The sequence below is a fragment of the Colletotrichum truncatum genome (assembly GCF_014235925.2).
Source record: "Colletotrichum truncatum strain CMES1059 chromosome Unknown Contig_0009, whole genome shotgun sequence".
In the NCBI taxonomy this organism is placed as follows: Eukaryota; Fungi; Ascomycota; class Sordariomycetes; order Glomerellales; family Glomerellaceae; genus Colletotrichum; species Colletotrichum truncatum.
The window spans coordinates 2,193,812-2,218,337 of record NW_027222406.1 but is presented as its reverse complement, the minus strand read 5'-3'; the positions used below and the strand labels follow the sequence as shown (position 1 = coordinate 2,218,337).

General features: G+C 49.4%; 10 protein-coding genes across 10 annotated transcripts; 3 read left to right on the top strand and 7 right to left on the bottom strand.

The window, feature by feature from the left end:
- Positions 1-484: 484 nt before the first annotated feature.
- On the top strand, positions 485-1,789 carry CTRU02_213136 (oxidoreductase; the record flags this gene model as incomplete). The annotated part of the gene is made up of 1 exon (XM_036721699.1): positions 485-1,789. The coding sequence occupies one exon, from the start codon at positions 485-487 to the stop codon at positions 1,787-1,789; it is 1,305 nt and encodes a 434-aa protein (XP_036586868.1).
- A 547-nt stretch (positions 1,790-2,336) lies between these two features.
- On the bottom strand, positions 2,337-3,160 carry CTRU02_213135 (acetylxylan esterase; the record flags this gene model as incomplete). Its single annotated transcript, XM_036721698.1, has 4 exons — positions 2,337-2,516; positions 2,567-2,646; positions 2,700-2,793; positions 2,843-3,160. 4 exons carry the CDS (start codon positions 3,158-3,160, stop codon positions 2,337-2,339), a joined length of 672 nt encoding a protein of 223 aa, XP_036586867.1.
- A 679-nt stretch (positions 3,161-3,839) lies between these two features.
- On the bottom strand, positions 3,840-5,723 carry CTRU02_213134 (amidohydrolase family protein; the record flags this gene model as incomplete). Its single annotated transcript, XM_036721697.1, has 1 exon — positions 3,840-5,723. One exon carries the CDS (start codon positions 5,721-5,723, stop codon positions 3,840-3,842), a length of 1,884 nt encoding a protein of 627 aa, XP_036586866.1.
- A 1,266-nt stretch (positions 5,724-6,989) lies between these two features.
- CTRU02_213133 (uncharacterized protein) lies at positions 6,990-9,808 on the top strand (the record flags this gene model as incomplete). Its single annotated transcript, XM_036721696.2, has 6 exons — positions 6,990-7,171; positions 7,223-7,721; positions 7,773-8,404; positions 8,454-8,832; positions 8,894-9,464; positions 9,522-9,808. The coding sequence occupies 6 exons, from the start codon at positions 6,990-6,992 to the stop codon at positions 9,806-9,808; spliced, it is 2,550 nt and encodes an 849-aa protein (XP_036586865.2).
- Positions 9,809-10,855: 1,047 nt separating this feature from the next.
- On the top strand, positions 10,856-11,875 carry CTRU02_213132 (phytanoyl- dioxygenase family protein; the record flags this gene model as incomplete). The annotated part of the gene is made up of 2 exons (XM_036721695.1): positions 10,856-11,672; positions 11,745-11,875. The coding sequence occupies 2 exons, from the start codon at positions 10,856-10,858 to the stop codon at positions 11,873-11,875; spliced, it is 948 nt and encodes a 315-aa protein (XP_036586864.1).
- A 303-nt stretch (positions 11,876-12,178) lies between these two features.
- On the bottom strand, positions 12,179-12,631 carry CTRU02_213131 (uncharacterized protein; the record flags this gene model as incomplete). Its single annotated transcript, XM_036721694.1, has 1 exon — positions 12,179-12,631. The coding sequence occupies one exon, from the start codon at positions 12,629-12,631 to the stop codon at positions 12,179-12,181; it is 453 nt and encodes a 150-aa protein (XP_036586863.1).
- Positions 12,632-14,199: 1,568 nt separating this feature from the next.
- CTRU02_213130 (zinc carboxypeptidase a) lies at positions 14,200-15,709 on the bottom strand (the record flags this gene model as incomplete). Its single annotated transcript, XM_036721693.1, has 5 exons — positions 14,200-14,704; positions 14,768-14,859; positions 14,908-15,021; positions 15,079-15,335; positions 15,394-15,709. 5 exons carry the CDS (start codon positions 15,707-15,709, stop codon positions 14,200-14,202), a joined length of 1,284 nt encoding a protein of 427 aa, XP_036586862.1.
- Positions 15,710-17,333: 1,624 nt separating this feature from the next.
- On the bottom strand, positions 17,334-18,416 carry CTRU02_213129 (F-box domain protein; the record flags this gene model as incomplete). Its single annotated transcript, XM_036721692.1, has 1 exon — positions 17,334-18,416. One exon carries the CDS (start codon positions 18,414-18,416, stop codon positions 17,334-17,336), a length of 1,083 nt encoding a protein of 360 aa, XP_036586861.1.
- An 866-nt stretch (positions 18,417-19,282) lies between these two features.
- Positions 19,283-20,743, bottom strand: CTRU02_213128 (uncharacterized protein; the record flags this gene model as incomplete). The annotated part of the gene is made up of 1 exon (XM_036721691.1): positions 19,283-20,743. The coding sequence occupies one exon, from the start codon at positions 20,741-20,743 to the stop codon at positions 19,283-19,285; it is 1,461 nt and encodes a 486-aa protein (XP_036586860.1).
- Positions 20,744-22,193: 1,450 nt separating this feature from the next.
- On the bottom strand, positions 22,194-23,582 carry CTRU02_213127 (uncharacterized protein; the record flags this gene model as incomplete). Its single annotated transcript, XM_036721690.2, has 3 exons — positions 22,194-23,015; positions 23,091-23,253; positions 23,332-23,582. The coding sequence occupies 3 exons, from the start codon at positions 23,580-23,582 to the stop codon at positions 22,194-22,196; spliced, it is 1,236 nt and encodes a 411-aa protein (XP_036586859.2).
- Positions 23,583-24,526: the final 944 nt, after the last annotated feature.

Here is a 24,526-nt window from a genome sequence, read left to right as displayed (position 1 = left end):
ACGTCCCACTCAACCCCAAACTCTCTCCGCATTCTCGTACCCCCGACATCCCCGACATCTCCGCCTTTTACTCTCAACCAAAACCCACCAAAACAACCCCGCCCCCAAGCATCCATCGCACCACCCCCGCATCGTGTGGGGATGGGGAGTCTTTGGGCGAGTGGCCTCGGGTATTGTTACTGCCGCAACCCAAAAACGTGGTCTTATTTTGGCTAAACTCGGTAGATGGAGTAGATATGCCCGAGATCGGGTGTGATCTTTATGCCGGTGTGCCGCACTACATGGATGCGCTTGCCTCTATTCAGAGTCTTGACGTTAGCACTCAAGACTCTAAACCCCTCAATAACCTCACGACGTTCCCCTTTTATTCCCCTCTCAAATTCGAACTCTACTCCTTTGTAGGTTTCTTTTGCCTACCGTGCCTTTAGGCGAAAGCAAGCACTACTTCGGCACTCCGTCAAAATATCGTGCGACGACATTCACAATGGGTGAAGCAACCCAGAAGAAGCGGTACGCCATCGTCGGCACCGGTGGTCGCTCCGGTTTCTTCTACACGGCCATCGCCCAGGACTATAGCAGCACATCCGTGATTGTCGGTCTCTGCGATACTAATCAGACGCGCATGAACTATGCCAACTCGAAACTGAAGGAGCTCGGCCACGGCGAGGTGCCAACTTACCCCGCCGCCGACTTCGACAAAATGATCGCTGAAACGAAGCCTGACGAGGTCATTGTGACGACTGTCGACCGAACCCACAATATTTATATCGTGCGCGCCCTCGAGCTCGGCTGCAATGTCGTCACCGAAAAGCCGATGACCATCGACGCCCCGCGTTGTCGCGAGATCTTTTCAGCTGTCGAGCGGACGGGCCAAAAGGTGCGGGTGACGTTCAACTACCGCTACGCCCCGCACAACACCAAGATTTTCGAGATTATCAAGTCGGGCAAGATCGGAACCGTCACCAGCGTGCATTTTGAGTGGATGCTTAACGAGAACCACGGCGCCGACTACTTCCGCCGCTGGCACAGGGACAAGCGTAACTCGGGCGGCCTGTTGGTACATAAGTCCACTCATCATTTCGACTTGGTGAACTTCTGGTTGCAGACAAGACCGCAGACGGTGTACGCCCAGGGAGACTTGAAGTTTTATGGTCGCGAGAATGCAGAGAAGAGAGGCGTGACGAAGTTTTACTCGCGCGCGCACGGCAGTGAAGCGGCAAAGGATGACCCTTTCGCTCTGCAACTGGACCAGAACCCACAGCTTAAGGCGATGTATCTCGACGCCGAGCATGAGGACGCGTACTATCGCGACCAGAGTGTCTTTGGAGACGGTATCAGCATCGAGGACACAATGAATCTTCTCATCAGGTACCGTAACGGTGCAGTCATGACATACTCGCTGACGGCATATGCGCCCTGGGAGGGATTCAGGGTGAACTTCAACGGCACTGGTGGACGGCTCGAAGTTGAGGTTGTAGAGAAGAGCTACGTAAACTCCGGTGGTAGCCAAGCCTTGGAGGGTGCGATTGAGAAGAGGACAATGTTGCTTCGACCGCTCTTTGGACCGCCTGAAGAGATCGACCTAGGCGAGGCCAAGGGGGCTCATGGAGGTGGTGACCTTGTTCTTCTGAGAGACTTGTTCGGTGAGCCGGTTTCGGATGAATACATGCGGGCTGCAAGCCATGTTGATGGCGCGGCCTCCATCTTGACGGGCATTGCGGCGAACCGGTCCATTGCGACGGGACAGGTTGTAAATGTGGATGATATTCTGGTCGTACCAGAGAAATGAGAGATATTAGACAATAGACAACAAAGAGATATGGTACGGTAATAATAAAACACGGTATTATTTGATGTGATCTTCCCAGCATCTGGAAACAATTAAGTTAGTCTAGAAACAAAACAACAGACAGAAAGTTCAAAGTCAAGGAGTTGCTCGGTGTGGTTTCGGTCAGAGACTAGCGCACGGGCCTACCTTGCCCAGCAAGTGTCCTTACATAATCATGGACTTGACCATCAGGGTGAATAGTGACGAAACAATGAACAGCAATTTTCTGACCCCGCGTCTTGAAATGACATCTTTTAATCATTCAACCGGCTCAATGACCTCTTTTTGTTATCCTAGACCTTGAAAACCAACGCTACATAAGTGCTCTTTACCCAGAAACTCCAGGCGTCGATCATCTAGATCGAATGCTCCAGCAAAAAACCAACGTTACCTCCTATGATCGCCAATAAACAAGAATTATGTCAGCTCCAGACAGCCATCCTCTAGCCGAGGTTCCAGCTCTCGGTCAGAATGTACTCTTCGTGCTCATTTCTACACCAATCATCAACTATTTGGTATTCTGAACGATAAATGTCGACGCTTGGTCAATGTACTGCTGGTTCTGGAAGTAACCGAGATGAACAGTCAAGTTCTGGCCCGAGGCACAGAAAAGATCCGTCTCATCGCAGAAGGAAGCAATCTTAGAAGTCAAGCCGCTGCATGCGGAAAAGTCCTGGCGGGGGAAGATCTGGGAAATGTCAGCAATGTTGACAGACAGGGCCATGAATGGAAACGTACTCCATTCTTCTTTGCAGTTCCCTTTTGGAAGGTCTGGTTGGCGATACTGGTTGGGTCGCCAAACAGGACAATGGCAGCAACTAATGGGGCATGTCAGCTACATACTCAGGTGTATCAGAGAGACGAGTCTTACTCTTGTTGCCGACCATGGGAGCCTGAGCTTGCGTTGCGTTGAAATTGGGTCCGTCAGCTGTTCCACACAGAGTATCAAGTGACACTTGAGCTCCCTTCAACCTGTCAGTGTCTCCGTTTTAACGACATATTGGAACGACATACCTGGGAGTATCCCATCAACACAAATTTTGTGGAAGGACATGCCTGGACTTGCTGAAGGAGGAGATTCGTCATATTCGTTACGCCGGCTGATACGGACGGAGGGTAAGGATCGAGTTGGGCTGGGTACACCAGCGGCGTAACAATAGAACCCGGAATCTGCATCGAAGACTTGTTGGCAATGTTGCCAAGCAGACCAGCACCCTGCGCCTCAAGACTACCGCGTGCCACGATGATCTGCACTGGTGCGCATGGCTGCTGGGCGAGCGCCCAAGGGACAAGGCAGGCAAGTACCGACAGGCTTCTGAGGTAGTGATGCATCTTGGCTTTGCTAACGAGGGATACAGGCGTCCGTGTGTGGAATTACTTTGGATTCGAGATGAAAATACTGGATCAGAGGGTCTAGAGCGAGATCTTGGCCTTATTTTCCAGCGGTCATGGCAGCCTTCTTGTATGAGACGTCCAAAACCTGCAACAACATCCATGATATATAGCCGCGGCATCTGTGGTTGTTATCCCATGTGGCAGTGGTGCGAATGCGAAGCGAATGGCAGTACACTCTATTACAACCTCTGATATCGCAAGCTCCACTATCAAGAAACTCCAGGGTCTTACGCTGTTTGGTTTTGGGATTTGGCACGCCACATTCACCCCCAACCTGCTAAAACCATGAGACCTGACAGTTTGGCACTGGCCCGAGCCCTGACCCCTTGACACTGCCACAAGCGCGAACTTACCCCGAGTTGGGTGCATCTACGAATAATCCCTCCGCAAAGTTGTCCCAAAGAGGTCAAAGTGTCGAGGGAGCTCAGACTCACATAGTTGTGATAGGGCGGACAGCACCACGCCATGGTGCCGCCGACTCGGAAACATTCAAGAGATGGGATGAAACCAAACCAACTACGGCGCGTCACATAAACATCACATCTCGTCTACGAATAGCCGAACACATGTGGGAGCCGACAGAATAATTTGTATACAATCATCTGAATGATTTTACCTATGCAAAGTCGGGAGAAGCCCAAACCCTCCGTCCCGCGAACCAGGTGGCCTTGATCTCGCCCTTCAGCAGACCCTGAGGCGTCCAGTCCATATCCGCAACCACAAAATCAGCCACCTTACCAACCTGCAAGCTCCCAATCCGATCTTCCGCAAAGACGCTCTTAGCCGTTCCGAACGCCCCAGCGGTGATGGCCTCACAGACACCCAATTTGAAATGCTCATTCACAACCACGTCGTAGCCCGGGTCTCTTGCAGATCGTCTCGTCGTCGCTACATATGCGTTTTGCAGGGGCGCCCAAGGCGCCGTTGGACCATCGCTCCCGAGTGCGAGCAGCGCGCCGTGGTCTGCGAATTCGCGATATGCAAAGGCGCGCTCACAGCGGTGCGAGCCGATGAGTCGAGGCCATGCCTTGAGGATCGCGGGGTCCGCATGGACGGGCTGCACCGAGGCTGTCAGTCCTAGTTCGCCGAGGTGTCGCGCGTCTTCAGGAGATGCCATCTCAATGTGTTCGATACGGTGGCGGCGGCCCGGCGTCGCGTGCGTCGCAAGCGCGTTCACTGCCATCTTGATTGCTGCGTCGCCGATGGCGTGCAGCGCAATCTGCAGCCCTGCTGAGTCGGCCCTCTTCACGACGGGACCTAATTGCTCTGCACTCCAAAAGGGAGGAGGCGAGCCGACTGTAGCATACGGCTCGGACAGATAAGCCGTGCAGGCGTCAATGATACCATCTGTGATGACTTTGATACCCACAATACGCAGGTCAGGGGATGTTGTCTTATTGAGCTCCGTGTGCAGCTCAATCGCCCTATCCACCTGCTTGAACCTCTCTTCTTCGGTTTCGGAGGGCTTGATGAGCCAGTAGGCGTGAATTCTCATTGGCAGATCCGGTTCTTCTGCTCGAAGAGAACACACGGCATCCCATGCCGGCTCGTCCATTGCCATCTCGATGAGCCCCGTGTACCCGGACGCATTGTATGACTCCACCGCTGCCTTGATTGCCTCCATCCGGTCCCTCTTGGGGGCAACTTGTGCAAGGTGAGGCCAGACGAGAGTGAGCACGGCTGCCTCGCTCAATAACCCGGTCGCCTTCCCATCTGCGTCACGATGGATCTTGCCACCTGCAGGATCCTTCATGTCTTCGATCCCAAGCTCCTTGATTGCAGCTGTATTGCACCACGTGGAATGCAAGTCCTTGGTGTCGATAAAGATAGGTCTTGGATCAAGGTCATCTAGCATATGCCTGTCCACGCCGCCCGGGGTAACATGCTGCGTCCACAGCTTGCACATGATGCGGGGGACGTCGGGGTTGGCCGCGGCGAAAGCCTTGATAGCGGCGCGAATGTCATCGAGAGAGTTGCAATCCTCGAGACTGAGCTTCCGCAGGCCTTGGCCGAGGAGAAGAAGGTGCATATGACCATCAATAAAGCCGGGGAGCACCGTTCTTCCGGCGAGATCTTGTGTTTTGAGGTTGGAGGCGGTATGCTTGGCTGTCAGGTCTGCCGTGGTGCCAATATCTTTAATCACGCCATCGGCGACCAGCATAGCCTCCGCGAAGGAGGGCTGGGTCTCTAAAGTAGCCGAAGCATTGTGAAGGAAGATGCGACCGTTGGTGTAAAGCTCGCCTGCGCTTGCCATGGTCTTGTTGTTCTCGTTGAAGCCAAAATTAAGTTTGTGGTTCGGACCGAATGCTGAGAGGCACTGTAGATGCGGCACAGCAGGTGAGTTATCGCAAAGTAGGTGAGTTGAGGTGGTCTGAGGGATATTGTCGGCTTTGTGACGTGGGAGGGGGGCAAGGGAGGGAATGACGCGGGCGGGTGCGACGGCGGACCGCGGGGTTAAAGTGGGATAGATGGGGGGGTTTGATCTGATAAGATTTGGCATGTTTCAGCGGTGTTAAACTCTTGGCAGATCTCGGTGAATCGGTGAAGACGTGGTAAAGGTCGGCCTCACCGACGTAACTGTCGAGTTCCTAGTTCTCGGTGAGCGAGGAGGACTGGACTTTCCATTTGTTTAGTTTGGGAGTCTGCGTAGTTCGGTCCTGCCTCCAGTTGTTGAGAGTGAGCTGTCCGGGAAGGTCCAAGGAAATAGTTCGAAACAATAAGTGAAAGAACGTTTTTATCGAAACAGTTTCTCCTCGTAGACCGAGGCCAGAATATCCTTTTACAACAAAAAGCACCATCTTGAGAAAACAATTTACCTCAAACGCAACCAAATCAGCTGCCTATTAGCATACCAAACTTTTACAACTCCATTCTTCAGATTATCTACAGCTTCTTTGCTCTTTACTCCACCTCGAGTTACTCTTTCATCGTCAATTACTTTTCTTGGAGTAAGACTGATAACAAGTCAGACATAAACTGCGATCTCTTCTCATTCACTTCATGTGACTCGATCTACTTACAAGAGCTTTTTTCTCTTACTCATTTATCCAAGCCCTCTCCCTGTCATAATCATTACTTTCAACTTTCATCTCTCCATACAGTCGCTCTCACTCTCATCGCAAAACTTTCTTCGGTTTTTGGCAATTTGAAACTCCACCTCCTCTTAAGTCTTGCTGCCCAGCCCTCTGTATCCTCTATATCAGGTGCACTAATATCTGAGCTCAGTGACTCAAAGTTTTTCAATCTTCTTATCCAAGTGGTGAGATCTGATCTGAACAATCGTTTCTCTGCCCACTCGCACTTTCTGTTGGCCACAAATAATAAGTGGGTAGCTCCTGTCTCCTTCTCATACCCGCTCCAGCTTTATCTTGCTCAATATCTTACCACGTCCTTTACCTTTCACCACTCATCATCTCTTCCTTCACATAACTACCTTATCTCACAAACTCACTGCCAAACATTATTCATCTGCAGCTTGCAATTTCAACCATCACTTACACATTATCCACACATCTTTACAAGCCACCAGCTCTCGCATCTATTTGCTACCATAAACGCTTGGGGCCGCTTCCCGTCTGTCAAGCGTGAGTTTAGCGGCGATAATTACTACAGCTACAGTAACAAGAAGATGAAGACATCTGCCACAGTCACTCCTCATATGATCTTCACCATTCCTTAGAAGCTGAAGGGAGAGCAGAATCCTAAGGTATGGGAGGAGCACGTCGTCAGAGCCTTGCCGATCCTAGATTACCTCGAGCCGATTTGCATGAAGATGGCGTCTTCTCCCGGACTTCGTCAAGAAGTCAAAGACGCTTCAAAACATTGGCAGGAGCTCATCACAGATACCCGGCAGCGCGCAAGCCGCACCAACCAGACGATCATTGGCGTTATTGGTAACACAGGTGACGGCAAAAGTTCAGTTATCAACGCCCTATTGGGCGAGGGAAGGTAAGATGAATCACCTTTGGTGGCTGATTAATCCTTGCTAACATGATTCAGCTTGCTTCCGACCAGTTGCATGAGAGCCTGCACAGCCTGCGTTATTGAGCTGTCATACAACCACGATAACGATGAGCTAAACGAATATCGAGCGGTCGTTCAGTTTATCTCATGTGAAGAATGGAGGAAAGAAATCGAGATGTCTCTTGCAGCGATTGCTGAAAATGATGAAAGCTTCGATGAGGATGATGTCGAGCCCGAAACTGATGTTGCCAAGGCTATAGCCAAGGTTAGAGCAGTATACGCGGATATGGATTATGAACAGCTTGCCCAAAGCAGCCTTGACGAACTGATGAATCATGGGAAAGTGCAAGATCTTCTTGGAAATTCAAGATCTTTCAAAGCTGAAATCGGAGGAGATCTTTGTTCCATGATCGAACCGTTTGTCGACCCAAGCTCCTCGGACGACGGCGACGCTGCGTATTGGCCATTAGTTAAATCAGTCAAGATTTACACCAAGGCAGACGCTTTGTCTAATGGTGTCACCATCGTTGACCTGGTAAGTCCATAAAGTTACGATTACTTCTCGCATGTCTAACTCGTTTCACAGCCAGGACATCAGGATTGGGATGCAGCAAGAACGGCAGTAGCAAACGAGTACATCAAGTCTTGCGCTGGCATCTGGATAGTTGCCCCGATCCATAGAGCTGTCGACAACAAAACTGCCAAAGACCTGATGGGTGATGCGTTCAAACGTCAGCTCAAACTAGACGGATCGTTTTCGGCCGTTACCTTTGTCTGCTCCAAAACCGACGATATCAAGATTGGCGAAGCCATGAAGGGACTTAGGTCGAAAGTTGATCAATTTACTCCAAGAACATGGGACGAGATGAAGAATTGCACGTCACGAGCGAAGCAGCTTGAAAATGACATCAAAAAACTTCGAAAGAGGCTTGACGGTGTTCGCGATGGCAGCTATGCTTCCAACGAAGACTTGCGACCTCAATGGCACAGGGTCGAGCATTCATTATATGAAAGTATGCAAACCCTGTGCAGCGGCGGCCCTGACACGCTGGAAGCCCCAGCCATCCAGGAGCAGATTCGACTAAAGTCCGAAGAACTTGACGACACAAGAACAAAAGAGGGGCAGCTGTCTGTAAAGGTCCACATCAAGTGTATACAGAAGCGCAATGAAGTTTCCAAGGTTGCTTTAAGACAATATCTTATGCGTGTTGTGAAAGAGTGAGATACAACTTTCATTGCTCATTCTAAGTCAACTAACAAAATATAGGGCTGATCAACAGGCCGCCCGCCAGCAGGGTCCGAAGATGATCTTGGGACAAGATCAGAAACTACGTCATGAGAAAATTGCCAATGAACTGAAGGTGTTTTGTGTCAGTAGCCATGCATATCAGATCATGGAAAAACTGATCGATGAAAACAGTACATCAACTGCTGGTTTTACTGACACCGAAGACACGGAAATTCCCAAGCTGCGCAAACATGCTCAGGGTTTAACAATCGAGCTTCGCATAACCAAGAGTCGCGAGGTGTTGGGCTGCGTCTGCCAGATACTGAACTCGATTGCACTATGGACACAGGATGCATCAGCCGTCACAAACACAATTGACGCAGTGTCACTGGGCTCACTACTTGGGGACTTGGAGAAGGTATTCCTATGGCTGAGATCTCCATTTAAAACACAACTTACCATTGACTAATTCTCGGTAGAACCTCATGGACGCATTCTTTCATTTCGAACAGGCGGCACAGGAACAATTGCAGACAAGGCTTTTCGCGGCCATGGAAAGATGCAAAGGCCTTGCCATTTCGCAAGCTGGGCCAATTTCCCAGGCTTGGACCGCACCTCCAAGGAAGAAAAGCTTGCCTTGTCAGACCCTTCGCGCTATCTTTAGCCGCAATGGTGTTTACCACACCCACGACTTTAACGAGGATTTGTCAAGCCCGTTCAAAATGAACATAGCCAATGAATGGGAAGATGTTTTTCAGACCGAGCTACCAACAATTTTGAAAACCTTCGCAGTCAACTCAAGCAACATATTAGACTCTTTTCACCGAGGCATCATCGGACGACTTGGCCATGATGATTTATTAGTAGAGGTAGATTCGGCTGTCAAAAGGCTTTGGGAGCAGCTAGAGACTCACAAGGCAGACCTGCATCGCCATGCGATTCAAGGCCGGCAGAAGATGAACGCAGCCCAAAAAGATGCCAACCGTACACTTACGCCCGCCGTTACGGAGAAAATGGTGCCCGTGTACGAAGAATGCATGGAAATAACAGGTAAAGTTCCTCTCCTGATTAAAAGATAACAACGAGTGACGTTTTGCTGTGTGACAGGAAGGGGTACCGTCAAGAATATGCAAAAGGCACTCACTGGCCATGTTCGTGACAACAAGCATTCCATGTTCTCGGAAACCATTGAACAGATTGACAATTCCTTATCCCAAGCGTTATACGAATACCAGAGATTGCTCTACAACAAGCTCAAACATATAAGCACAACTGCGCGAAGCGACTATCTACTAGCAGTGGCAGCGAAAGAGAAGTCTGTGCAACAGGTAGAGGCAAGACTCAAAGAGCCGATGATGGAGATTTTGGAGAAGGCTGAAGCAGTTTTCAAGTGAGCAGGCACTCCGATTAACAGGGATAGTGGGTAAGACACTACAAGGGGTCAAGTTAATAACGTGATTGGCGATAGATACTTTATATAGCGATTGATTATGCATAGCAGCGCAGCTTTCAAAAAGGTTAATTGGGTTAACAAACCTTGTTCTGAAAATCGTAAGTTCTGCTGGTGTCATTGGATTTCACTGTTCAAAAGTTGGTTACTGCTGTAGTCTCTGGTCATTGTTGACCTAGTTTATATCATTTCCGTTTTTCCATTGTTGTCAAGTTTTTGCTCTTGTTTAAGCCAAGGTGTAAGGTTTTGCTGGATAGCAGCCGCATAGTCCATCGAAATTAGTAGAAATAGCAGATCTGCTGTCGATTTTTCTTCGTTGTCTATTGTGGGAAATGTCACATACATCGAATGATTATTCTGCTGGCAGATGAATTTCACTTTACTTTTCCAGCAGGCTACTCGCGATGTTCAAATGTAATAGTGTACATGTGAGGCTTGAAGGTCGAGCTTCCTCTTGATTAGGCAATCGTGATTCCAGTATAGCAGTCATCATACGAGCTTGAAGCATCATGAAGAAAGTCGGCAACAAACAAATTCCCCACCCATAAAATGCTATTTCCCACTCACTCTGATATCAGAGGCACGGTTCATATAAGGGCGGCCAAACGAGGACCGATAGGCCAAAAATGACCAAGTTTGCGAGTGAAGGGGTTTGCAGCAGAATCACTGTCATCTCTGCCAATTATCCATTACTTTGAAACCATACGCTATCCAGCTTACAAGACCGAAAAAATGACGGCACGATCTGACATCAGCTTACGGGCACCCCAGAATGGCATTTTATACCATTCGGGAAAATTCTTGACATTCATGATCTGATTGGCGCATTTAAACGCCTCGTTAGCCTTTTGTTACTAAATAGCCTTTCTTGGACTCACTTTCGGGACACAACATTTAGAACAAACGTTCCTTCAACATGGACTTTCCTCTTCCCACTGTTGCACTCTTTCTTGACGGAATCCTCTCCAAGGTATATCCAAAACGACTCAACATGGCCCCTCCAACAGAAAATGACCCGCAGGCTGCCGACCCCGTCCCTGTGGACTACTACACTCGAAGGCACAGACCGCTTCCCGAGGACCCAACGGTCAGAGCGTATGTGGAGAGTGTGCTCGAAAACGGCTATGTGATTATTCCGAACGCCTTCAGTGACGCGGAAGCCAAAGAAGCCATCGCCGAAATTGATAGGCTTCATGGCAAAGCGCCCAAAGCTGGGATGCACGCCTTTGATGGTTTCAAGACCAACCGTATCCTGTCGCTGCTAGGCAAGACCCGTGCATTCGATAAATTCGTGCTGCTGCCACAGGTGCTTGCGCTCAACGATTACTTCCTGGAAGAGGATTATCTTTTGTACATCATGGAGAGCATCGTTATCAACCCGGGAGAGAAGGCCCAGGTTCTCCATCACGACGACGCCCTTACACACATGCCGCGCCCGAGACCTCCCGTCACGGCGGCAATAATGGTTGTCTTGGACGATTACACAGAGACTAACGGCGCCACCCGTATCATTCCCGGTTCTCACCTATGGGGCACCGATAGGATTGGAGAGGAACACGAGGCTATTCCGGCGACTTGTCCTAGGGGAAGCATCATCTATTTCTTGGGCACGACGTGGCACTCCGGTGGCGCGAACAGGTCCCAAAAGCCGAGGTACGCGGCAACGATTCAGTATTGCCAGCCGTATATCCGGCCGCTCGAGAATTTGATGATCGGCATTGATCCAAGAAGGGCCCTTTCTGGGGAGATTCCGAAGAAGATTGTTGACATGATGGGGTATCGCAGTGCAATTCCATTCATTGGATATGGTAAGTGGTTTTGCTGTTTCAGCTATGCTTTTCAGGGAATCACCAACATCTAAATCACTAATCCAATACTAGCCGATGGAATGAATCCAAGAAAGGCGACGCAGCGGCTCATCCGGTGGCTTCAGGGGCCCGTGGACACCAACCCCCCAACTTTTCCAAGCGAGAAAGGCGAGAAGGAGGGCCACATGCTCAGCAAGTTGTGATGTTTCCAATAGAACGGGTGGACGGACGGCATATGTTTGTAGTTTGTTTACCAAAAGACATTTCAGTTCGTGGTTTTAGGCTCCAAATGCGCATGCATATACATATGGCCCTTCGTCGTCCGGCCCATTCTTGCCAATCTGCAGCTTTCTTCCCTCTGCCCTTATCAGGTGCTTTCGCATTTTGGCTCATGTGTGCCCTATCTACAGCCACCGTACACATTTCTTGTTTGCCTATGATTCACTGGCTCTGAAGGTCATCTGCGTTGTCGCAAACGTTGTTTGCAATCCCCATCATGCTACGACTCAAGTCCTCTTAGTCTTCTCCTTTAGTCCAACTCCTGCGATGAACGCCAACCTTACAACTGTAACCACGGTGGTGATAGAGACTCCAAGCCAATCACCTGCCTGCCATGTGGCCGGGGACAGCCGACCCTGTTTGCCAAACACCTCCACTATGCCAGCAAGGAGAGAGATATCAATCGCCACGATCGCTGCCTGCACGAACTTCCAGACGCCAATGTCCTGCGTATATCGAAGCAGCAAGCCATTCAAAATGGCAGACCCAAGCACCGCGCCGCCTGAATGGTATAAGAGTAGGTCATGAGCCGCATCACGGCTGCCCTGGAAGCCTTCGAGAAAGAACGTTTGAAGAGCGTAGTCGCGCGTGAAGTAGTACATGAATGCACCCCAAAGCGCGCGTGGCGGGTCAAAGTAAAGGAAGACGGCCTTGTAAATTGTAGGGATGCGAGTAGTCATGTTGCGCTGTCGCTGTCAAGGCTCTGACGTCTATATGATGTCTATCTTGGACTTGTGATTTTAAGAAAGATTTAAAGTTACGGTTTATTTTGGGTGCTTCAGAGAGATCACATTTTGACGGGAAGCATTGGGGATGCCTTATGTATGATGGGCATTCAAGAGGCGATGATGAGGGCCGGCACCCCATGGACAACAACCCCGGCTTGAGGCCAGTAAACACCAATCAGAGGGCTGCTACTCGTGATACGATATACCATCTTTGGCCTAATATGGCTGCTTACTGCGTTTTATCCAATCCAGTGCCTGGAGCTGATGAGCGTAAGCTTACAGGATCAATATCCACGCTTCCGGGTTTCAACCAATTTTCACCACTACCGACCTTCTCGGTTAGTGTAAGTACCTGTCAACTTGGCAGATCTCTTGCTCACCCAGCTGGCAGGGGCATTCGCATTGCTCCCGCTTGTGTCACTGGTGAGCGATGAGCTGAAAGTCAAGACCGAGCTTACACCAAACCTGATCTCGGGCTCCCAACTAGGGTAGTTAGAGCTGTGAATGCATGTGGACTTCTTGACAGCATTGTAAGCCTTATGACAAGATTGCTGGTTTTGCAAGAATGATTGAGTTTTATGTTTGTGTGGTGATAATACTTAGCGGGCTGACTGAGCGGTTCGAGGGTGGGCAATACGTGAGTAGCGTTTCCAACAGATTTGTCGATTGCTTTCATTATCTGCACAAACAAACTCGTAACCATAGACAATGAACCAAAACATGTATCTCATGTAAGTCGTTTTCTCATCAGTTCCATGTGTAGAGCGGTTCGCGACACAACGGGCTTTTAGCTAAACGCCTGCCGAGTTCCAGCGGCTGATACAGACACGATATCAGGTCAATCATTACCCACCACATGGATACCATGTTTAGATGCAAACGGTATAGTTAGGATCGGGCTAAAGGTTGTAGAGTTAGCAATAATTCCACGAAGCGCATACGTGAATTTTTAAGCAGCATTGATCTTTCAGCCTCCACGCTGCAGCCATTGATATCATTGCTAAGTCCTTGACATAATCGTCATGGTTAAGAGTAATTCCATACCGACAGAGTCACTCGATAGCCTAATCAACTCACTCACTGCAGGTCTTATCAGTGAAATGTTTCGCATATCACAATCTTACCAATAACAAAGGCATGCAGCCAACTTGTGTTCGTGCGAAAAGGATGCCAAGAAAGGTCATCGACATCATTGCACCAAAGAATTTAAATTAGAGAAGCACTTCAGAAATCTTAAGTTGAGGGAACTCGACCTTTATTCAGAAGGATGGCACTGTCTATTTTGTTTTGTGATGGTTAGCCAGGCACCACTTCGTAGCAAAAGGTTTACAGTCAAGACGTATACGCCGCCTTTCTAACAGCAGCAGGACACAATTTTAGATGGACATTGATTCAAGCCGATAAGTCACGGCATATGAAAGGAATGATATCAAATCTGTTTAACTTAGATTTCTAATGCTTCACACTAAGGTAGTGCAATGTGCCAGCTAAGTATGCTAGCAACGACCTATTCTTTCCATCTAAACGTTGGCAAGCAGGTACTTGATGCCGTTCCACTGTTCGATGGCACTAGGGAGGATTTGCGCAGCGGGCAAAACAAAACCACCTCCAGCAGAACCCGAAGGCCTCAGTTCAATCGTCCACGCGACCTCAGCGCCAGCAGCGCCGGTGAGATAGTCAGGAGCACTGCCAGTGGTCGCGTACAGCGTCGAACAGCTAGGGCCGTAAGTGAAACGGGTGCCGTAAGCTTGAGCGATGGTGGAGGCGGTGTTGCCGGCCAGGGTCATCTGGCGGGCATGGTTGGAGGCGCGGGCAGAGCAGTCGTAGCCGTAGGGGAGCAGGATGTACTGGCCGTAGCTGTGCCAATCGATGAAGAGCTTAATCCCGCGGCCTGCGGCGAGGCTGTCGGTGAAACGCTTCAGGGCAACCATCTCGGGGGTATCACCGGCAGCCTGGCCCTTGTACGTCTCGGAGCAGGGGCTGGTGGAGGCACCACCCGGGAGTTGCCAGTTGAATGGCCAGTTTCTATGAGGAGTTAGTCCAGTATCTTGGTCCGTCATTTGATTCTTCAAGACGTGTTGTCCTTACCGGTTGATGTCAGTGCCGATGCAGGTGCTGCCTGATCTGGGCTGACGGTTCTTTCGCCACAAGCGGTCATTGGTTTGAGAGTAGGCGAAACCCTAAATACGTCAGCTATGAAGTAGAGAGTAGTTGAATTCTTCACGAACATCGGGATTGACGATTGGCAGCACATAGATGTCATATTTGTCCAGAATCGCCCTCACGGTTGCATCGTTCTTCTGGTAACCGTCGATAATCTGGTAAACCAGATATTCCACAACCTATTCACTGTCAACCAAAAATGTTCATGGACTCTTTAAGCTCATTTCCTATCATACCATGGTGGTGATCCACTCGCGGGCGTGGACGGTACCGTGCCAGTAGATGGCAGGCTTGGAGCCTTTGCCGCCGCTACCCCAGAGGTGGATTCCCAAGATAGAGCGTCCGCCGTAAGAGGTACCAGCGTTGATCAGCTCCGAGTTGGAGGAGAATTCAGCCTGCAGATCACGGATGAATTGCTGATGATCTGCAAAGGTGTGGTAGGAGTTGAACCACGAGGGGTTAGGCAGAGCCTGCAAAGTGGCCTCGGCATTTCCTAATCAGGTCAGCTTTGTTAAGCTATAAGTGAGGGTCGATTGTGATCCAAGACTTACTCTCGTAGGGGGTGAAATCACCCTCCTGGGCGATGTCGTAACCAAGATCCTCATGTAAGACGGTGGTCTCAAGGCCTAGCTTCTCGAACTTCGGGACGTCTTCAGCAGGGATAGCTACGTCCAAGTGCTCGCTGTTGTCCAGGTTGAAAGGAATGGCAGCGATGTTGGCAATCCGTGCCTTGATAGAGGCCGCGTCATCGTGCGTTGCGATCCGGAAAGCCTTGAAGCCCTCGTATGTGATTTTCTTTTCGAGAGGAGTGACGGCTGCCGCGGATGCCAAAGGCAGCACGCTAACGAGACCAGCGAGGAGCTTCATCTTCGGGGCTTGGTTCTGTACTGAGGCTGGACACGGGAACACTGGACAACCAAAAAAGCTGACCTCAGTCGACCATCCGCTCTTTTTATGGATATCGGATGGCACATCCAATTCCGCGAGCTTCTACACCAGGACTGGCCAAGATAGCATCAATAAATTGTACTAGCACCACTCTTTGCAGAATATGGTAGGTGTGATTCGTGGCTGCACCGTCTCGTTGATTGATAAGAGCTGCAGGGCTGGGCTTGCAGGAGAAACCCCGCGCGGTCCTTGGCAAGATCAGTTCATATTCTCCAAGCGCAAAGTTGCACCGAGCAGCTTGATTTACAGCGGGAGCCATGGGCTAAAGGCAAGCCGACATGTGTGTGACTGACCTTTGTGAGTGTTGCAATTCAGCTTCTTTGGGGAGCCAATGCCGAACGACCGGGGTATGGCCAGCCACTGCCGAGAGAGGGGAACTCCACCACCGAGCAGATGGCGAGAGGAGTTAGTCGACAGCTCGGGAAGCTCGGGCAGCTGGGAGAGCTTGACAGGTGGCCAGCTGAAGCGTCGCTTAACAGGACGCAACGACTTTAAGGAGTCACGGGTTCATTGTCACCAATATTTTATCCTAGGACCTTCCTGTACGAGCAGGTAGGGGACTGCCGAGCAAGCCACCCTTTTAAGTAGCCAAGAAGACGGCCTTCATGATTATACTCTCGGCAAAAACTCCTGTTGGTCAAAAAGGTGCAACGAGGAGGAGAGAGGTGACGACGAGCTGCTGGATTCAAACTGCTGCGCCGGGCACGCAACTCGCACGCAACCCTTCGAAATCCTTCCCACCTGCCCATAAGGTTTAAGCTTAAAGCTCCCTCGAAGGCGGCATTTGGGTTGCTAGTGTGTAAGCTATCTATTGGAACGCGCCGATCTGCAAAGCCTCTTTCGGCCTAGGGGCTTCCAGCCGAATGGAACTCCACACGGACGATCCAACCCATCTTTGGCAAACTCTTCTGACAATGGCCTTTGTGGCTTGTTCGAGAAGCGTCGAGGTGATGTAGGAGATTATGAAACAAAATTGATGGCCATTGAACGTGTGCCGTAGGAGTTACGGTCGTAGACTCGACCTGTCTTTGTTGTCGCTAGTTTTGCTGACTACTGGCAGCTGACTCGAAAATTGGTTGGACTGGAATGGATATCGGCTCCGCGGAAATATTGGCGAAGGGGGGGAAAGGCCAGAAATCCAGTGAAAACAGTGATTTACAAGACGATGAGTAATTGCCAAGGATCCAAGACGGAAGCCAAGAGGAAAATCAACCACCTCGTGCTGGGCATTATTCGCCAAGAATCACAAGAAACTGACGAAAACAAGTCCAAAGTTAACAAACTATTCCGGAAAACTTTCCAGTCAATCAAAGCTTGTTTAGAAAGTGGCCAAATGTGACCAACTAGAAGGGCAACCCAAGTGCATCTGTCGAGAAGATGTCGTTGTCATAGAAAAACAAAGTTGTGATTCGTGAGGTCGGCGGATAAGTCCAGTCACTTTTAGTCGCTAAAGCGTAATCCAGTAATACACGCTGTACTTAGCATCTCCGGGCAACTGGCCTATTTTTGTCAAGCTGTGAGAATCAAGCACCGACGATGACTTCTATTTTCTCCATGAAACCGGTTTGTGACTAGTGTCGTTGTGCGATTCAAAAATGACGCCGTTTGCTCCAAATTCATTTTTCAACTCGCTCAACTCCGCGGGAGGAATTCGATACATGCCTCCCTTCCTAAAGCTCCGCTGGTAGTCAATCCTCTGCAACTCAGGGCAGCAGTTTCCCGCACAAGACGCAAATGTTAACAAGTCATCATCAACAGGCCCTCTCCGTAAATCCATCAAGTTCAAAGACTTGAGGCTGCCCGGCAGTATTCCATCCAACGGCCTTGCTATGTGTGCATCGTAGCTTTCGTTTGCGTTGCGTGTCTGGTCGTACAAAGTTGCACCATCAATATCCAACCTTTGCAGCGCTTCAAAGTCTTTGAACGACTCGACCACATTAACAGGGCCCTCGGTCCTTATGTGACTGCAGAAGAAGCCTTGCCAGTCGTCGAATCGCAAGGTCAGCTCAGTCAATTGTGCCTTGAGCGGCTGCAATGCGTCCACTACCCCTTGTGGACTACAAAGAAGTTGGTTGTAATCACTGGGGGTAGGGATACGCTCATTGATAGACCAGGTGAACCAGAACTTTTTGACATTAGGAAAGCCTCGTATCAACTCTTTCATTTCGGCATCATTGAACTGGGCTTTGGTGAGCAAGAGGACCCTGACCGTGTTGAATTGTAACCCTGCGACAGGCCCTTGGGCAGTTTCCAACCATAGAGAGTCCAGACTCGGTGCCCACTCGGCTAATGGCTTAACACGCTGCGCCGATCCGAGATTTTCCATGCGGAAATCGATCAGCTTGGGGAAAAGAGGTTTTCGTTTCATGCCATTCGAAGCTGAGCAGAGTGTCCCAAATATGGTGGTCCGGTTGCGAACCCGATAATCAATAGTGCGGACATTGGGCGTATGGACAAGGATCATCTCGGTGAGGAATTGTTCGGCCGTTCCATCATCGTTTGCTGCGTCAGAGTGCTCATCGGATTCAGCAGACTTCTTGCATGCATCTGGATATGTAGCACCTGGTATTTCGACCCCAAGGGCGGAGGCTCGTTTATATATGATTTGGAAGTCGTCTGCAGGCATGTGGCGTCTGCCAAACGGTCCACTAGGAATAAGTATGTCCCTCACCTCTGCCGCGATGTCCACATTGGTGATGAAAATTCGAAGGAGTGGGATGAAAGCAGTATACGGAACAAGTCCGATAGAGGATTCAAATGATGGAAGCAAAGGACTGATTTCTTTAAACAAGTCAGGAATAGCGATACCTCGTAGGCGTTTGGATGTTCGAGATAATGAAAGGAGGCCTTGTATGCCATCGCCCTCATCATCTTCGCAAAGTGATCTGCAAACACTTTGAAGGATCTCTAATGGCAAAGCGTCTAGTCTTAAGTCATTCATCGGTCCAATCAGTTATCGCATTGGTAGGTGGGCGTCTTTCCTTCAGAGCTTGGACGTCAGGTGTTCAGGTGTGATGTTGGGAGTTTGTGGTGCTTCTTTATCGGTGCCGCATTGACGCATGGCTGCCTATGCCCCGCTTTTACCTCATCCACCAAAATTGCCCCCAACAAGAAGAACGGCTTATGTGAAGGTGATTAACGTACCTAATTACCCTCCACAACTACCATCAAACATCATAGGCAACTTTCCCATGGATTGATGTCTCAGATATTCTTATGAAAGCCCGTATGAGTCCAGATACCCTTAGCCGAAAACAAACATGAAAGCTTTGCAACGTGCAAGTGGATTGAAGGGTTTTCAGAACGTGCTCTGCAAGCCGTTTACAATCTTGTCCTCTAGGGCGCTGACAAACTGATCATCACGATAGCTGATGAGGTTTTATGCGACTCGTGTCATTTAATACATTAAATTTTTAGATAAAGAATTCTTCTTTTTCTAGTCGTAAGTCATCAACGTTTTAAGCCTTCGACATTCCACAAGGACCATGGATACTACTCCCAATCCTTTTCAACCTTCCAAGCATCATCTGGGTGCAAGCCCGCAGCACCAAAGTCACACCCTCGGTGTCCCCATTTACGCCTGAAAACCTCTCTTCCAGCTTCTGTAATTACGTTTACGCCTATCTGAAACCCCATAGCATCGTAGTAGTATGGCTCGCTGGGATCGCCACCTCTTTGGCCAAGTTGCCACGTGTTTCTGTCGCGATCGGCGTGCTTGTGGTTGAACATCTCTTGGCCGATGTGCAAAAGCTTCTTGAAAGAAAGAAGCGGGTCGATAGTTTTGGATGATGGGTTAGGATCGTTCAGACCTGCGCCGTCACTTATGTTTGGAAGACGGGCAAGACTCTCCTCAAGGCCGCGTTTGGCTTTCGTTACCGGATGCTCGCTTATGACCTTTTCCGGTGGTGGATTCGGATCTGTGAAACTTAACTCGCCAGGGATATCTCCCTCGCGGTAAAGTACTCGTAGGTCATCAAGTACTGCTGCAACATCTGTAATGATGCCTGCCTTAGCATCGTTCATGCTCCAACCCGCCTCACCCAGACGCCAGTGCATGTCGCAGTCCGTCATGTAGTAGGGTATGAAGGTGTCGAAGCCACCCACACTTTCGTAGGCTTTCGGGTTCACCAACGCCAGGTGATCGTACGCAAAGAACCTGGTTGCCCATTTGGAGTCGGTTCGTAGCGTGTGGTTCAATTCCCTCGTGGCGAGTTCGTAGATGGTCTGGTATTCTGGTGTGTTCACTGGCCCTGAGACGCCTTCGACTCCCTCTTCCAAAGACAACACAAACGAGTCCATATGGCTCCAGAAATAATATGGCCAACTCTTATCCTTGCTCAGCGAAACAAAGAAGTTCTGCAGCTGCGCAAAAGTGAGCAACACAGGTGTACGGATAACGTTAACACCAAGCATATGCAGTTGTGTGTGGTTAAGGTATAACGGGTTTTGCAGCGACAACCGCCCCATTGCGTTGGAATCATGCACGCCCGTGTTCTCCACCACGTATATCTGCTCCGCCGGCCAGCCTGCTGTGACATACCCGACGACAGTTTGCAGCAGCAACGGCCAGCTACGCGTGAAGCCAATGAGCAGTGGTGGAGCAGTTGGAAGATCATATTTCTGATAGACATTCGGGCGCTTCGGCATATTCCAGGCGGGAATGGGAGGTGGTTTCGAAGTCATAAGCAGGGGAAACGGGTCTTTGACTAGAGGTGGAACCCATGTTGGCTGCGGTTTATATTTGGGTTTCTTCGGTAGCGGTTGAGAGGTGCTGCTTTCAACATTCGATGTCGGGGAGGTGTGATGGAATAGGCCGGAGATGGTGCTGCCGAACGTTATTTGGATGAGAAAGAAGAGGCCACAAACGGCCAATGCGACGTAAATAAGCGGTATTTGCTGTCGTGAACGCGGAGATACTATTGACAGCAGTCGAGGAGCTGCTACTGACAACATATTGAACTAGGGATAAAGCGAATATTCGTAACCAGCGGTGTCGGTAGGTGTCGAGATGTAGGTAAGTCGAGATGATGTTTTCAACAGATGAAAGATAGACTTGAGAAGGAATAAGTCAAAGGCGAGAGTGACTTGATTGGTTTGTCGGCTGTTTCGCAGCAGTAACTCCCTTTGACAAAGGAAGGTGTTACAAATATTCGAACAGAGACTTGGGGCCTTCCCCAACAGGTTTGGGATGCTGTTTGTGCTCGGTCTGTTTGTGCTGTCACTGGGAAAGTCTTGACGTTGATCGACTAGGAAGTGACTGCTTGCTAAAGCAATCAGTTTGCAGTTTCCCAGATCCTCAAGCAATCAGTCTACCCGTCCCTAGTTGGTTTATACGTAAAATCTGGGTTTGATTTTCATGCACATTTCTTTTGTTGGTCATTGATTCAAGCCGATTTTCGATCCGAACTACACCATGTGGCGCGAGTGATGACGGGATTGCCGTAAAGAGAAGATGGAACAACAACACCACAGAAAAGCTCCACGAGAATGAGACGAAAAAAACATGGAATTTCATCGCTTTTCAATCATCCCACACTCCAGGCTTTTAATACAGTGGGCAAATATCGTCGGCATCTCAACTGCGGAAGCGAGCAAACTTTAGCGAAGCACGGTTATCAACGTCACCTCTAACGTACCTCTGAGCTCACACCTCGCACTAATTGCAAACTACCTGATGTTTCAAGGAACAAGAGCCATAAACTGCGCAAGACTACGGCGCTTGGACTCGAGACCCGCCTAATGCGGGAGCGTGGACATGGATATGGATGCCACAAGTGTTGGTATCTCGTGCATGATAGGCTCTGTCGTCCCATTTATAAAAGTGTACACCGTACTCCGTAGTTACCATGATAGAAAGATTGGGTCTAAGCTTACAAACATCCGTCACGATTTGAGCTCAGCCTCCAGAGCTAGTGTAGCTGTTTTTACTTCACTGCGGCTCCAGTTAATGTATACTTGGTGTTAAATTTTGCTGCCTTTTTCCGGTACTCGGGTAATTCTGGCTTGTGATTTCGGCTATCATTGCGCAAACATGCTTCGTACTAAGACGATTGGTTGCCGACTTTTCCGATCATACTGTGCATTAGCCTCGAGAAATTTCCCTGTCCTAATGGGGATAGAGAACATTTCTTATCAATCCAGAAACTGATGATGTCGAAAGGGATTTTTTTTTAAACATCTCCGGCGTTGCTTCTTGGCGCCGTTAAAATATTTTTACTAGTTCATATTAATTTTGATTCATTCAAGGGTAGCAAAGAAGTATGACGCTTGCCTTCGTCATAAGTGAGTGGCTGGTACATTAGAAGTGGGTTCTCGTCAAAGGCACTACTTCAACACGATGAACCCGCCCATTTATAGGGTATCATGGATCTAAATATTTTTGTCTCACTACATTAACAGTTATCTATTGGTACATGTAACATAACGGGGTGCCTCCAGCCGTGTTCATAAGGTCCTTTATCCTGGCAGGCTTGTTGAGCGGTGTCAGGTCGATCTGGTCATAAACACTTCCATTTGGACTTTTGGGATTATCCTGCAGTGTAAACGTCCCAAAGACGCCCTGCCGATTCGCAAAGTCCTGATTCTGCCAGATCCAATATACGCGGTCGACCTGCGCTTGATGAAGCCAGAATGCGGGATCACCCGGCGCTATTGATCCGTCGGCACCAGGATCGCCGCCGATAATGAAATGTCCCCCACCGTGGACTCCAAGCGTATTCGGGAAAAATCTGTCGTCTCCCTGGAGGAGCGATGAAAAAGTTTTGATGGTAGTCTGATCCGTGATGAGAGTGGTCGTGTTCCGGAAAGAACAGTATGTCGATGCGACAAACTTGTTCAAGTCGCGCTTGAGACACCGTGGGAGATCTTCGAGGGGATTTGTGACGTTAAATGGCACTTCGGAGCCGTACTGCGCGAGGGCGGCTGGACCAATGTGAACCGTCATATTTGAGAAGGGTCCCAATAAGACGCATCCGCCGCCCGATCCTGGCTCAAGAGCGATAAGATTCTTGGAGAATAGTTGACGGAGGCGGAGACCATCATGGGGTATGAAAGCGCCATCGCTCCCTAGGGATGTGTCGGAGCCGTCAAAGACAGGCGATGCGGCTGGGTTTTTGACGTCTAGGCCCCATTCCCAGTACGGAAGGGCGCCTTTGTAGCCGCAATCTGCGCGCAACTTTTCCTCAAATGTTGCCAAGTAGTATCGATGCCATGCGAAGAAGGAAGCCTATGGGAAGTCTTAGCCTTTGGTTCAACAACTCGAAAAGTGTAGAAACAAGTAAACAGATAAGAAAGTTCTTACTGTAAGATGAGTGTTCTTGAAGCTGGTATAATGCACAGCAACGAAATCATCGTAGAGGGACTTTGCCATTGGGACTCTCTTACGATCCGATAGAACCGGCTTGGTCATAATACATTGAACTGCAGATATAAAAGATTTGCGCTCCTGTGGCAACAGAGCCCTCCTGATTACCAAGGATTTTAGTACAGAGTAACAAACGATGATTTTGTCCCGTTGACAATTTTAATGGTGCTTGGCTTACCACTCTTTTCTCATCAATACCTTGTGCCCCTGACAGCCATTGGTCATATTCCGCATGGCCGGCTGGGCGTTAAACCTGCGAGCATTTCCCAGCGCCCTCCTGTTAAGTTCTGCCAAGGCTCGCCCACTGTCGATATCATCCTGAGTAAACTCGCCTTCTGGTTGTCGATGATGAGCAGCAACGAATGTAGCAAGGGACAGGAGGACGCTAATAACAAAAAACAGACACCCGCAGCGAAAATTGAAAGCCATAACGCCAGCTTGGGTGAAAGAAAAAGAAACGGATTCTCCCTCGAAGAAGAATGGGACAACTTGGCTTTACCCGTCAAAAAGTATCTATCCCGTTGGCAAAGGTCGGGCGACGATATAAACGATAGCTATTTCGCATTTGACAAGGAAGGCAAATCCATGCCATCACCTGGTTTCATGAAAAGATCAGGAACAAAGTATGGGGTCCTACCTTAGACCGATGAGACAGAGGCTATTTGTGCATTGATGGGCGGGATGACCCAGTGATTTGCCAAAAGAGGGCTAGCCAGAACTGTCATTCGCCAGAAGGACATCGAGGAGCGTGAGCGAAAGGTTGTATTGAGTTTTCGGTTCTTGAACTAAGGACCGTGCCTGCAGCTCCCCACGCAACCTAAATGTCAACGTTTCAACGAGCACCATGAACAAATCTGACAACTTGTCAACGTGACACGTAATTCTCCATCATTCGAAAAGGGAAGCGGACGTCCGTCAGGGGCCGCAGTAGAGGTCTTTGTAGAACAACGAGGGATGGTTCTGTCGTCTAATAACTTGAACACCATTTGAATAGTTTTAAAACTTGGGAAGTCGAATGGGACGAGCCTAACTGGGTCTTCGAGTATCATTCTTGATGGCAACCTGAAAAGTTTGGCCTCAAGTGAGGCACGAGTTAAAAGGTTACAATAATAACAGGTCTTGGATATTGCCAGGATGCATCGCTGTGAAGACGGCCCAGGTTCGTGCCCAACCACTTCCCTCTCCAACAACTTAGATGGTGGCCAAGAGAGGGGGCGAGAGTGAGGCCGGCTGGAAATAACCTTGAACATCTTTGCTCAGGCGCGAGACAGAGCGGGGAAAGGGTCAGTTCATTAGAGCCTTGACAAAATGCTTACCTAGAATTAGGTCATGACACTCGTGTCGTAGGATGCGTTGACTTGGATCTAGTCGCA